This window comes from Salvelinus namaycush, chromosome 8, assembly GCF_016432855.1.
Source record: "Salvelinus namaycush isolate Seneca chromosome 8, SaNama_1.0, whole genome shotgun sequence".
Classification (NCBI taxonomy): domain Eukaryota; kingdom Metazoa; phylum Chordata; class Actinopteri; order Salmoniformes; family Salmonidae; genus Salvelinus; species Salvelinus namaycush.
Genome location: NC_052314.1, coordinates 15,297,070 through 15,309,668, shown reverse-complemented (window position 1 = coordinate 15,309,668; position 12,599 = coordinate 15,297,070). Strand labels below are relative to the sequence as shown.

At 40.9% G+C, this 12,599-nt stretch overlaps 1 protein-coding gene across 20 annotated transcripts in view; it reads left to right on the top strand.

Annotated features, from left to right (window-relative positions):
- celf5a (cugbp, Elav-like family member 5a) overlaps positions 1-11,344 on the top strand; it is a 362,637-nt gene extending 351,293 nt beyond the window's left edge. For 8 of the 20 annotated variants that reach the window (XM_038999326.1, XM_038999324.1, XM_038999325.1 and 5 more), the window contains 5 exons: positions 7,845-7,854; positions 7,985-8,184; positions 8,612-8,698; positions 9,626-9,712; positions 11,217-11,344. In XM_038999326.1, coding sequence (XP_038855254.1) covers positions 7,845-7,854; positions 7,985-8,184; positions 8,612-8,698; positions 9,626-9,712; positions 11,217-11,344 — 512 coding nt within the window. Of the gene's footprint in view, positions 1-4,762; positions 4,784-7,844; positions 7,855-7,974; positions 8,185-8,611; positions 8,699-9,625; positions 9,770-11,216 lie in introns of all 20 variants that reach the window. The other 12 variants (XM_038999337.1, XM_038999335.1, XM_038999336.1 and 9 more) reach the window with 4 other exon arrangements.
- Positions 11,345-12,599: the final 1,255 nt, after the last annotated feature.

Below are 12,599 nucleotides of genomic sequence, written 5' to 3'. Positions count from 1 at the left end.
TTGACTCGTCAGCTGTCAGAGCAGCTTACCGATCGCTGCAGCTGTACATAGCCCATCTGTAAATAGCCCATCCAACCAATTACCTACCTCATCCCCATATTTGTTTTGGTTTTTCTGCTCTTTTGCACACCAGTATTTCTACTTGCACATCCTCATCTGCACATATATCACTCCAGTGTAAATTGCTAAATTGTAATTACTTTGCCACTATTGGCCTATTTATTGCCTTACCTCCTTACTTCATTTGCACACACTGTATACAGATTTTTCTATTCTGTTATCGACTGTACAATTTTTTGTCCCATGTGTAACTCTGTGTTGTTTTTGTTGAACTGCTTTGCTTTATCTTGGCCAGGTCGCAGTTGTAAATGAGAACTTGTTCTCAGCTGGCCTACCTGGTTAAATAAAGGTGAAATAAATTTTAAAAAAGATGAAAAAAAGCTTCCCACAGTTGTGTCAAGTTGGCTGGATATCGTTTGGGTGGTGGACCATTCTTGATACACACGGGAAACTGTTGAGAATGAAAAGTGTTGCAGTTCTTGACATGGACCGGTGCACCTGGCACCTACTACCATACCCTGTTCAAAGGCACTTAAATATTTTGTCTTGTCCATTCACCCTCTGCCATTCACCCTCTGAATGGCACACATGCACAATCCATTGTCTCAAGGCTTAGAAATTATTATTTAACCTGTCTCCTCCCCTTCATCTACACTGATTGAAGTGGGTAACATGTGACATCAATAAGGGATCATAGCTTTCACCTGGATTCACCTGGTCAGTTTATGTCATTGAAAGATGTTTTGTAGACAAGTTATGTACACTCAGTGTATTAATGTGAATATAGGTGTCAATAGGTGTCAATATATTGGTGTCAATAAAGGTGTTATCTCTCTCAGAGATATATACTGGTGTTTATGAAAGGCCCAAAAGATTGTCAAAGACTCCAGCCACCCAAGTCATAGACTGTTCTCTCTGCTGCCGCACGGCAAGTGGTGCCGATGCACCAAGTCTGGAACCAAGAGGACCCTGAACATCTTCTACCCCCAGGCCATAGGACTGCTAAATAGTTAGTTAAATAGTTAACCAAATACTGTAGCTACCAGGACTATCTGCCTTGACTCTTTTTGCACTAACTTTTTTTACTCATCACATACATTGCTGCTACTCTTCACTATGTCACTTTATTCCTAGTTATGTGTATATATCTACCTCAATTACCTCGTACCCCTGCACATTGACTCAGTACTGGTCCTCCTTGTATATAGACAAGTTATTACCTCGTACCCCTGCACCTTGACTCAGTACTGGTCCTACCTGTATATAGACATGTTATTACCTGATACCCTGCACCTTGACTCAGTACTGGTACTCCTTGTATATAGACAAGTTATTACCTCGTACCCCTGCACATTGACTCAGTACTGGTCCTCCTTGTATATAGCAATGTTATTACCTGGTACCCCTGCACCTTGACTCAGTACTGGTCCTACCTGTATATAGACATGTTATTACCTGATACCCTGCACCTTGACTCAGTACTGGTCCTACCTGTATATAGCAATGTTATTACCTCGTACCCCTGCACATTGACTCAGTACTGGTCCTCCTTGTATATAGACAAGTTATTACCTCGTACCCCTGCACATTGACTCAGTACTGGTCCTCCTTGTATATAGACAAGTTATTACCTCGTACCCCTGCACATTGACTCAGTACTGGTCCTCCTTGTATATAGACAAGTTATTACCTCGTACCCCTGCACATTGACTCAGTACTGGTACTCCTTGTATATAGACAAGTTATTACCTCGTACCCCTGCACATTGACTCAGTACTGGTACTCCTTGTATATAGACAAGTCATTACCTCGTACCCCTGGACATTGACTCAGTACTGGACCTCCTTGTATATAGACAAGTTATTACCTCATACCCCTGCACATTGACTCAGTACTGGTCCTCCTTGTATATAGACAAGCTATTACCTCGTACCCCTGCACATTGACTCAGTACTGGTACCCCTTGTATATAGACAAGTTATTACCTCGTACCCCTGCACATTGACTCAGTACTGGTCCTCCTTGTATATAGACAAGTCATTACCTCATACCCCTGGACATTGACTCAGTACTGGACCTCCTTGTATATAGACAAGTTATTACCTCATACCCCTGCACATTGACTCAGTACTGGTCCTCCTTGTATATAGACAAGCTATTACCTCGTACCCCTGCACATTGACTCAGTACTGGTACCCCTTGTATATAGACAAGTTATTACCTCGTACCCCTGCACATTGACTCAGTACTGGTCCTCCTTGTATATAGACAAGTTATTACCTCGTACCCCTGCACATTGACTCAGTACTGGTCCTCCTTGTATATAGACAAGTTATTACCTCGTACCCCTGCACATTGACTCAGTACTGGTCCTCCTTGTATATAGACAAGTTATTACCTCGTACCCCTGGACATTGACTCAGTACTGGACCTCCTTGTATATAGACAAGTTATTACCTCGTACCCCTGCACATTGACTCAGTACTGGTACCCCTTGTATATAGACAAGTTATTACCTCGTACCCCTGCACATTGACTCAGTACTGGTCCTCCTTGTATATAGACAAGTTATTACCTCGTACCCCTGCACATTGACTCAGTACTGGTCCTCCTTGTATATAGACAAGTCATTACCTCGTACCCCTGCACATTGACTCAGTACTGGTCCTCCTTGTATATAGACAAGTCATTACGTCGTACCCCTGCACATTGACTCAGTACTGGTCCTCCTTGTATAAAGCCAAGTTATCGTTACTCATTGTGTATCTATTACTACTTTTATTACTACGTGTTTTACTTTTCTATTATTTCTCTATTTTCTTTCTCTCTGCATTGTTGGGAAGGGACCTTTAAGTAAGCATTTCACTGTTAGTCCACACCTGTAGATGCATGTGACGAATTAACTTTGATTTAAGCTGAGTAGTGTTAATTATTTAAAGCTATTTATTTCTCTATTTATATCTGTACTCTCTCACATTACACGTGGTGGACATGGCTCCCTGCTGCTGTCTCTCTTCCATGATACACTGGGCTCTCCCTGGCCCCAAGGTCCACCAGTGCCGCCCAACCAGCACAATCTCCCAACCTGTGACTTCTATAATCTCCTTTCTCTGGGCTCTTATCCCACACTGCATCTGCCTGCTGACCCTGAGGCACACGGCGGCCGCCACCCACTGCTAAGCCTTGGAAAATGAATTTGCCTGATGATGGAGAGGCTGCATTATGGCGCTGTACAGTAGAGTGCGTGTGGTCTGCCAGACTGGCTGTCTGAGCCCTCAGAACGGGGAGCAGCAGTCTCCTGGGGCCCCGCAAGAGAATGGGCCAGAGCTGCAGACTAATTCATCACAGGTCGGCAGAAAACAAGCAATTGCAGGGAGCTTAAACAAAGAAATGGTGCAAAAGACACAAAAGCTCTCACCGGGACCCAGGCAATTCCCCTGGTCACAGCGGTTGGCTGCATGAGTGTCAGGTTAAAGAAGGATTTTTAAGCCTTGAGACAATGAATTGTGTATGTGTGCCATTCAGAGAGTGAATGGGCAAGACAAACGATTTAACTGCCTTTGAACGAGGTATGGTAGTGGGTGCCAAGCTCACCAATTTGAGTGTAACAAGAACTGCAACATGCTGGGTTTTTCACGCTCAACAGTTTCCCGTGTGTATCAAGAATGGTCCACCACCCAAAGGACATCTAGCCAACTTGACACAACTGTGGGAAGCATTGGAGTCAACATGGGCCAGCATCCCTGTGGAACGTTTTCGACACCTGTAGAGTCCATACCCTGACCAAATGAGGCTCTTCTGAGGGCAAAAGAGGTGAGGGGTGGGGGATTGCAACGCAATATTGGGAAGGTTTTCTTAATGTTTTGCACACTCAGTGTATATCTCTGAGAGAGAAAAGGGGGTGAAACTGCTCAAAATTTGATATAGGTACTTTCAATTGCACTAGTGGGATTATGAAGAATATACTGAGAACACAATTTAATTTAGCCTCATATTACTTTTGTTTTTACTTTACTTCTTTACTTCTCTATAGAGGCTATTTACTTCTCTATAGAGGCTCTTTACTTCTCTATAGAGGCTCTTTACTTCTCTATAGAGGCTCTTTACTTCTCTATAGAGGCTCTTTACTTCTCTATAGAGGCTCTTTACTTCTCTATAGTGGCTCTTTACTTCTCTATAGAGGCTCTTTACTTCTCTATAGAAGCTATTTACTTCTCTATAGAGGCTCTTTACTTTTAAATAGAGGCTCTTTCCTTCTCTATAGTGGCTCTTTACTTCTCTGTAGAGGCTCTTTACTTCTCTATAGAAGCTCTTTACTTCTCTATAGAGGCTCTTTACTTTTATATAGAGGCTCTTTCCTTCTCTATAGTGGCTCTTTACTTCTCTGTAGAGGCTCTTTACTTCTCTATAGAGGCTCTTTACTTCTCTATAGAAGCTCTTTACTTCTCTATAGAGGCTCTTTACTTCTCTATAGTGGCTCTTTACTTCTCTAAAGAGGCTCTTTACTTCTCTATAGAGGCTCTTCTCTATAGTGGCTCTTTACTTCTCTATAGAGGCTCTTTACTTCTCTATAGAGGCTCTTTACTTCTCTATAGAGGCTCTTTACTTCTCTATAGTGGCTCTTTACTTCTCTATAGAGGCTCTTTACTTCTCTATAGAGGCTTTTTACTTCTCTACAGAGGCTCTTTACTTCTCTATAGAGGCTCTTTACTTCTCCCTAGAGGCTCTTTACTTCTCTATAGAGGCTTTTTACTTCTCTATAGAAGCTATTTACGTCTCTATAGAGGCTCTTTACTTCTCTATAGAAGCTCTTCTCCATAGAGGCTCTTTACTTCTCCCTAGAGGCTCTTTACTTCTCTATAGAAGCTATTTACTTCTCTATAGAGAGTCTTTACTTCTCTATAGAAACGATTTACTTCTCTATAGAGGCTCTTTACTTCTCTATAGAAGCTCTTTACTTCTCCATAGAGGCTCTTTACTTCTCTATAGAGGCTCTTTACTTCTCTATAGAAACGATTTACTTCTCTATAGAAACGATTTACTTCTCTATAGAAGCTCTTTACTTCTCTATAGAAGCTCTTTACTTCTCTATAGAGGCTCTTTACTTCTCTATAGAGGCTCTTTACTTCTCTATAGAGGCTCTTTACTTCTCTATAGAAACGATTTACTTCTCTATAGAAGCTATTTACTTCTCTATAGAGGCTCTTTACTTCTCTATAGAGGCTCTTTACTTCTCTATAGAAGCTATTTACGTCTCTATAGAGGCTCTTTACTTCTCTATAGAGGCTCTTTACTTCTCTATAGAGGCTCTTTACTTCTCTATAGAAGCTCTTCTCCATAGAGGCTCTTTACTTCTCTATAGAGGCTCTTTACTTCTCTATAGAGGCTCTTTACTTCTCTATAGAGGCTCTTTACTTCTCTATAGAAGCTCTTTACTTCTCTATAGAGGCTCTTTACTTCTCTATAGAGACTCTTTACTTCTCTATAGAGGCTCTTTATTTCTCTATAGAAGCTCTTTACTTCTCTATAGAGGCTCTTTACTTCTCTATAGAAGCTCTTTACTTCTATATAGAGGCTCTTTACTTCTCTATAGAGGCTCTTTACTTCTCTATAGGGGCTCTTTGCTTCTCTATAGAAGCTCTTTACTTCTCTATAGAGGCTCTTTACTTCTCTATAGTGGCTCTTTACTTCTCTAAAGAGGCTCTTTACTTCTCTATAGAGGCTCTTTACTTCTCTATAGAGGCTCTTCTCTATAGTGGCTCTTTACTTCTCTATAGAGGCTCTTTACTTCTCTATAGAGGCTCTTTACTTCTCTATAGAGGCTCTTTACTTCTCTATAGTGGCTCTTTACTTCTCTATAGAGGCTCTTTACTTCTCTATAGAGGCTTTTTACTTCTCTACAGAGGCTCTTTACTTCTCTATAGAGGCTCTTTACTTCTCCCTAGAGGCTCTTTACTTCTCCCTAGAGGCTCTTTACTTCTCTATAGAGGCTTTTTACTTCTCTATAGAAGCTATTTACGTCTCTATAGAGGCTCTTTACTTCTCTATAGAAGCTCTTCTCCATAGAGGCTCTTTACTTCTCCCTAGAGGCTCTTTACTTCTCTATAGAAGCTATTTACTTCTCTATAGAGAGTCTTTACTTCTCTATAGAAACGATTTACTTCTCTATAGAGGCTCTTTACTTCTCTATAGAGGCTCTTTACTTCTCTATAGAAGCTCTTTACTTCTCCATAGAGGCTCTTTACTTCTCTATAGAGGCTCTTTACTTCTCTATAGAAACGATTTACTTCTCTATAGAAGCTCTTTACTTCTCTATAGAAGCTCTTTACTTCTCTATAGAGGCTCTTTACTTCTCTATAGAGGCTCTTTACTTCTCTATAGAGGCTCTTTACTTCTCTATAGAAACGATTTACTTCTCTATAGAAGCTATTTACTTCTCTATAGAGGCTCTTTACTTCTCTATAGAGGCTCTTTACTTCTCTATAGAAGCTATTTACGTCTCTATAGAGGCTCTTTACTTCTCTATAGAGGCTCTTTACTTCTCTATAGAGGCTCTTTACTTCTCTATAGAGGCTCTTTACTTCTCTATAGAAGCTCTTCTCCATAGAGGCTCTTTACTTCTCTATAGAGGCTCTTTACTTCTCTATAGAGGCTCTTTACTTCTCTATAGAGGCTCTTTACTTCTCTATAGAAGCTCTTTACTTCTCTATAGAGGCTCTTTACTTCTCTATAGAGACTCTTTACTTCTCTATAGAGGCTCTTTATTTCTCTATAGAAGCTCTTTACTTCTCTATAGAGGCTCTTTACTTCTCTATAGAAGCTCTTTACTTCTCTATAGAGGCTCTTTACTTCTCTATAGAGACTCTTTACTTCTCTATAGAGGCTCTTTACTTCTCTATAGAGGCTCTTTACTTCTCTATAGAGGCTCTTTACTTCTCTATAGAGGCTCTTTACTTCTCTATAGAGGCTCTTTACTTCTCTATAGAAGCTCTTTACTTCTCTATAGAGGCTCTTTACTTCTCTATAGAGGCTCTTTACTTCTCTATAGAGGCTCTTTACTTCTCTATAGAGGCTCTTTACTTCTCTATAGAGGCTATTTACTTCTCTATAGAGGCTCTTTACTTCTCTATAGAGGCTCTTTACTTCTCTGTAGAGGCTCTTTACTTCTCTATAGAGGCTCTTTACCACTCTGTCTTTACCGAGGTGGACCCCAGGGGCCATTTCTCAGCGAGGGCTGATGCTCCACCATGGAGCTTACTTTCAAAGTAGCCACCATCCATATTGAGATCCTCCTCAAATAGACTCATTCACATTCCACCCAAGATTGCACATTTTCAACAAGAGGCTGGTTTTAAAGGATCATCCAATTCTATTCGAACCGTGAAACATCCTGCAACCGTGTGTGTGTGTGTGTGTGTGTGTGTGTGTGTGTGTGTGTGTGTGTGTGTGTGTGTGTGTGTGTGTGTGTGTGTGTGTGTGTGTGTGTGTGTGTGTGTGTGTGTGTGTGTGTGTGTGTGTGTGTGTGTGCTTATTCATGGTGTGTCAAACTATTGGATATTTTTCATGATGTTTAAAGAGGGTAGGAGTCTATGTTTTGCTCTCCCTGTCCACTCTGAGCAAATCTTTCACTGTAATCTCCTCTATCTCTCAGGATTTTACTGGAGTTGCATAGTGGTTTCCTCATCCTGTTCATACTCAGAGCCAGCAGGGTATCTCGGAAACACAACAGACAGGCTAATTTTTTTACAGGGTCCCAGTTTTCCAGCGGGATGTCTCACCACCAGCGCCTGCTATGTAACAGTCCTTGTGATGGAGGGAAAGGAGGTGTAGTGAGCAAAATTGTGTATGTGTGTATGTGTGGGTATATATGTGTGTGGGGGGTAGTCTGAAAAAGTATAAATGTCCTTGTCTCAGCAGGCCTCAGCTCGCCACCAGCCAACATTACCACTCCCAACATCGTCACTCCCATCGTCAACGGCTTCACGGGTATCCCCCACCATCAGCACAACGGACATCCCGCCGTTGAGACCATGTATACCAACGGTCTCTCGCCCTACTCCACCCAGAGCCCCACCGCCGCAGACACCCTCCAGCAAGCCTTCACCGGAGTACAGCAATACACAGGTATTGTACACATCGAGAAGTAGAGCAATACACAGCACAGGTACTGTGCACACTGGCCCGAGCCCTTAAGCCCTGACCCAGACTGAGAGAGATGTGCACTAATATGGTGCAGGAGTAAAATCAGGGATGTGTTGGTGTACCATGGAGCAGAATGGCTACTGTATCTTTACAGGTGCATATTATTTTGCAATGCAACATTGAATGACAAACTACATAACTGACAGCATATACACAGCATACCTGACCGAAAACAAGAGAGATACTGTATTGAGACGTATAGAGATCTATATGAGATATACCAATACAAAGTGTGTGTGTGTGTGTGTGTGTGTGTGTGTGTGTGTGTGTGTGTGTGTGTGTGTGTGTGTGTGTGTGAGTGCGTGCGTGCGTGCGTGCGTGCGTGCGTGCGTGCGTGCGTGTGTTACAGCTATCTACCCAGCCGGCACACTGACTCCCATAGGTCAGACTCTGCCTCAGCCATCACAGGTCATCCAGCAGCAGCAACAGAGAGAAGGTGAGGGTGAGAGAATAATATTTATATTTTACAATGCTATTGTAAATATTCACTTTTATTGCTTTATTGTCATATTTCTATATTCCAATTTACAGGTTTAAGAGTATTATGTTAAATACAATTGCATTTCATATTTTGTTATTACACTTTCCTAGTAATATTGTCCAGGTGTTATAATGCAGTGATTAAATGTTCTCATTTTGAAAGTTAAAGTGTTACATAGTACTCTGTACGCATAATGGTATTATCTGGGGCAAAACTAATCAATCATCATCATCTATGTGATGCAGGATGGACTTTGGCTTCAACCTTTTCCTAAAAGTAGACTACATGGAGATTACATTAGAGCATTTACAGTATTGGTTGATTGCATTGTGTAATCCATTGACTGGGTTCAAACACATTTCTAGTCACATCTCAATCTGCTTAGCTGATTATGATGACAACTATGTGGGATGTCATGTCATTTTGGATTCACTATTTCTAAGTCGTTACCAATCTGTTTTTCCTCAAATAAGTATGCGTGTATTATTATTATTATGTAGGCCTTTGTGTTGATGAAATAGTCTGATTTCCACCATTGTTTGACTAGATTAGAAGCTTGAATGAAGGCTTAATGCTGCCTCTGAACGTCTCCTTCTAAACCAATCAGCAAGTCTCCACCTCAGTGATGTCATGGTGCCACACCATGCAAAATCAAATCAAAGTTGGAAAATGCACAATTTGTATTTGTGGTGGTAAGCACAGTGTTATTATTTATAAATACTGTCACAGAACTCGGAACAAATGTATTTCTTTGCCACTCCATTAGTCGTGCTCCTCAGATCTGTTCCCTGACCAAGTGAGAAGCAACGGGTCTACAGGCAGTGATACATAAAGCAGTAAATAGGTCTGATTGTGGTTTCCATGGTTTCTGTGTGTTCGCAGGGCCCGAGGGCTGTAACCTGTTCATCTACCACCTGCCACAGGAGTTTGGAGATAATGAACTCATGCAGATGTTTCTGCCTTTCGGGAGCGTCATCTCCTCCAAGGTCTTTATGGACCGAGCTACCAACCAGAGCAAATGTTTCGGTGAGTTTTTGCGATGTACTAGTTTTAAAGCTAGTTATAAATAGGTGGTCTATATTTGTTCTGTCAACCAATCAATTAAAACAGTTTCATGTATTGCAAACAAGGCAATGATAGTATGATTCCTGTGCTATTTCAACAAAAGTGAACGTTTTAAACAAATTGGTAGCCTATAATCCCTTTGTTATCTCAGTGGGGATGTCCTCAGAGCTTGAAAAGCGTTTATCTATCTGTTTACTACAAAGCTTTGGAATAGGATGTATGTAGCCACAGCATCAAGATCACCACTCTGTAACCCCAATACCTGTCAATACCCAGGGTGCACTGGTGCTGATTCACACCCCAACCTGGATCTGGTCCCACTTGGCTCCACAGACCAGACCTGACTTTGGGCTTGAAAAAACAAAGTGGTGATGAAGGATGAAAAATGTGTCAAAGGACAATTATAGATCAGCATTTGTTTTCAGTTGAGGGAGCCGCACATCCCTGGGTAAAACTGATTTCTGCCATGCTCTCAGGGCGAACTTAATAACATAGAAATTCATAAAAGAAGACCTATTTGCAGTATTGACTAATACACTATGCATTTACAACATAATGTTAGGTCTGACAGGGCTGCTTTGTAGGGTAATTCATCTAGAAAGCAGGAAGAGGGTTAAACCCAGACTGATGGTGCATGGAGAACAGTTGACATGGAGAGCTCCCCTTAAAGGAGGTTTAAGTCCACATCCTTCCCTGTTATCTGTGGCACGGTTGGCTCGGGGTCCTCCTTTCATCCTCTCCTCCTCCCTCCCTCCCTCTCTCCCCCTTAACCCTTCCCCCTAATGGGGCATTATAGGCAGACACCTCCCTCCCATGTGGCAGGAGACCTGGGGAGGCTCCTGCTGGTTTTCATGGGTCATCGACTGTTGCTAATGACACTCTAGACACTGGGGAGTGCATCAACCGGAGCCACACTCCACTGCAATTTCTGGTCACTTACTTTTTAGGCTTTATTCTTACACTTGATGGAAACAGGATGCTCAGCATGAGTTTGGGCTTGAGTGTCTAGGGCCGTACACATGTGCCTCTGCTTCGGCCTGTCTCTCTGTGTTCATCTGTGTGGGCTCTGCTTTGCTGTGCAAGTGGCACAACCACAAACGCATGCTCATTGATATATATTGAAGAGCGTTTGAGAGTGTTTTCACAAAGCTACATGGAGAAGCAAAACGGTTCAAATGACAGAAATTGTTATATATTGTTCAATATTGTTCAACATTACTTTGGTTCCCATCAAAATAAGAACATTGATATAATAAATAGTCAAAGCATAATGCTATTAGATTGAGCAAGGGCATTGTTTGAAATCCTTTCTCTGTTTCCTCATAATTCAATAATTTTTTGGCTACATTTTCGTATTGTACAGTTTTGGCTTTTTAGGTTTATACACTTTGTGTCTTTTCTCCTATAGGGTTTGTGAGCTTCGACAACCCAGCTAGCGCACAGGCAGCTATTCAAGCCATGAACGGCTTTCAGATTGGAATGAAGAGGTTGAAAGTCCAGTTGAAACGACCGAAGGATGCCAGCCGCCCTTACTGACACAGCCTAGCCCTCAGTATTCACTGCAACAGCACAGGTAAGCCCAGTGGACTTTCTTATAGACTCAGACTGATAGAATGCCTGTCAACTAGAAATGGGAAAATCTATCATCATCATGATAGACACAGATTGACTGAATTGCAAATGTGGGCTGGCTTTCTCCAAACCATCACACTGATATCATGGGCAGAATTTAATAATTACAAATAACTGTAAAATCTATACCTCAAGAAATGTAATCTACATATCTAAATAACTTCAAAAGAAAGTAAGCTAGATCTAAACATGCTTTGATATTTGTTTTCTAGGTTTTGAGAAAACTGAAGATATCTTGGAGTTCAACTTTTTTCTTTGAAAACAATTTTTTTTTTTTTTTTAAACATCAACACGAGGAATTTTTGAAGACATCAGCATTTACTTATGAAGAAGACATAGGGTACTGCAGCTATAGGAGGAGGTGTGGAGTTAGCAGAAACTACACAGAAGGACTTCAACAACAACGCAACAAACGGCACAGTGCAAGACAGACTAGAGAAGTAAAAAATGGAAAAAAGATGTGAAACTCTTAACAACAGAACTTTTCTCATTGAGACTTGAATTGTTAATTAAGCAACAAACAAAAAGCAGCAACAACAAATAGATTTCTATATACGTATTATATACACATATATATAAAGAAAAAGGCGCTTGTGGCTTTTACTATACTGGACAAATGAGGGTTAACACTTGAAGATCAAGAAAAAGTGGTAAAAGAAGCTATTCTGTCCCACTGATGGACTTTCTTACTCTTTCCCTCTTTCTCTAATTCTCTCACCATCTTTAAGCAAGCGCAGAACTATGGCTTTCTCGGGTCACTGAGGTTTCCATTAGCTACAGTACATCTGAAAATATTTCACCCCTAAGGGACCAAAGGACCAAACATTTGTATTGTTCTAAACGGTAATATATACTATTATTGATTCTAATACTGCAAACTACAATTAATAATGTTACAAGTTAAAACTTAAGAAGAAACTTACTAGCTTCCGGTTGGAGGAGGAAAAAGGGTTTGGTTTATTTTCCTTTTACATTTATAGTTACTGGGTTTGAGAATATTTAAACAAAATATAAAAAATATAAAAATATTTTAAAAGCTATACTATTTTAGTGGACGTAGAATATGTGGATTAGAGATTGTTTCGGGCATGTTCAGATTTGCTTTTAGCAGTCATCCTTCACCCTTACATTCCAATTTTGCACTTTTCATTTTCGACAT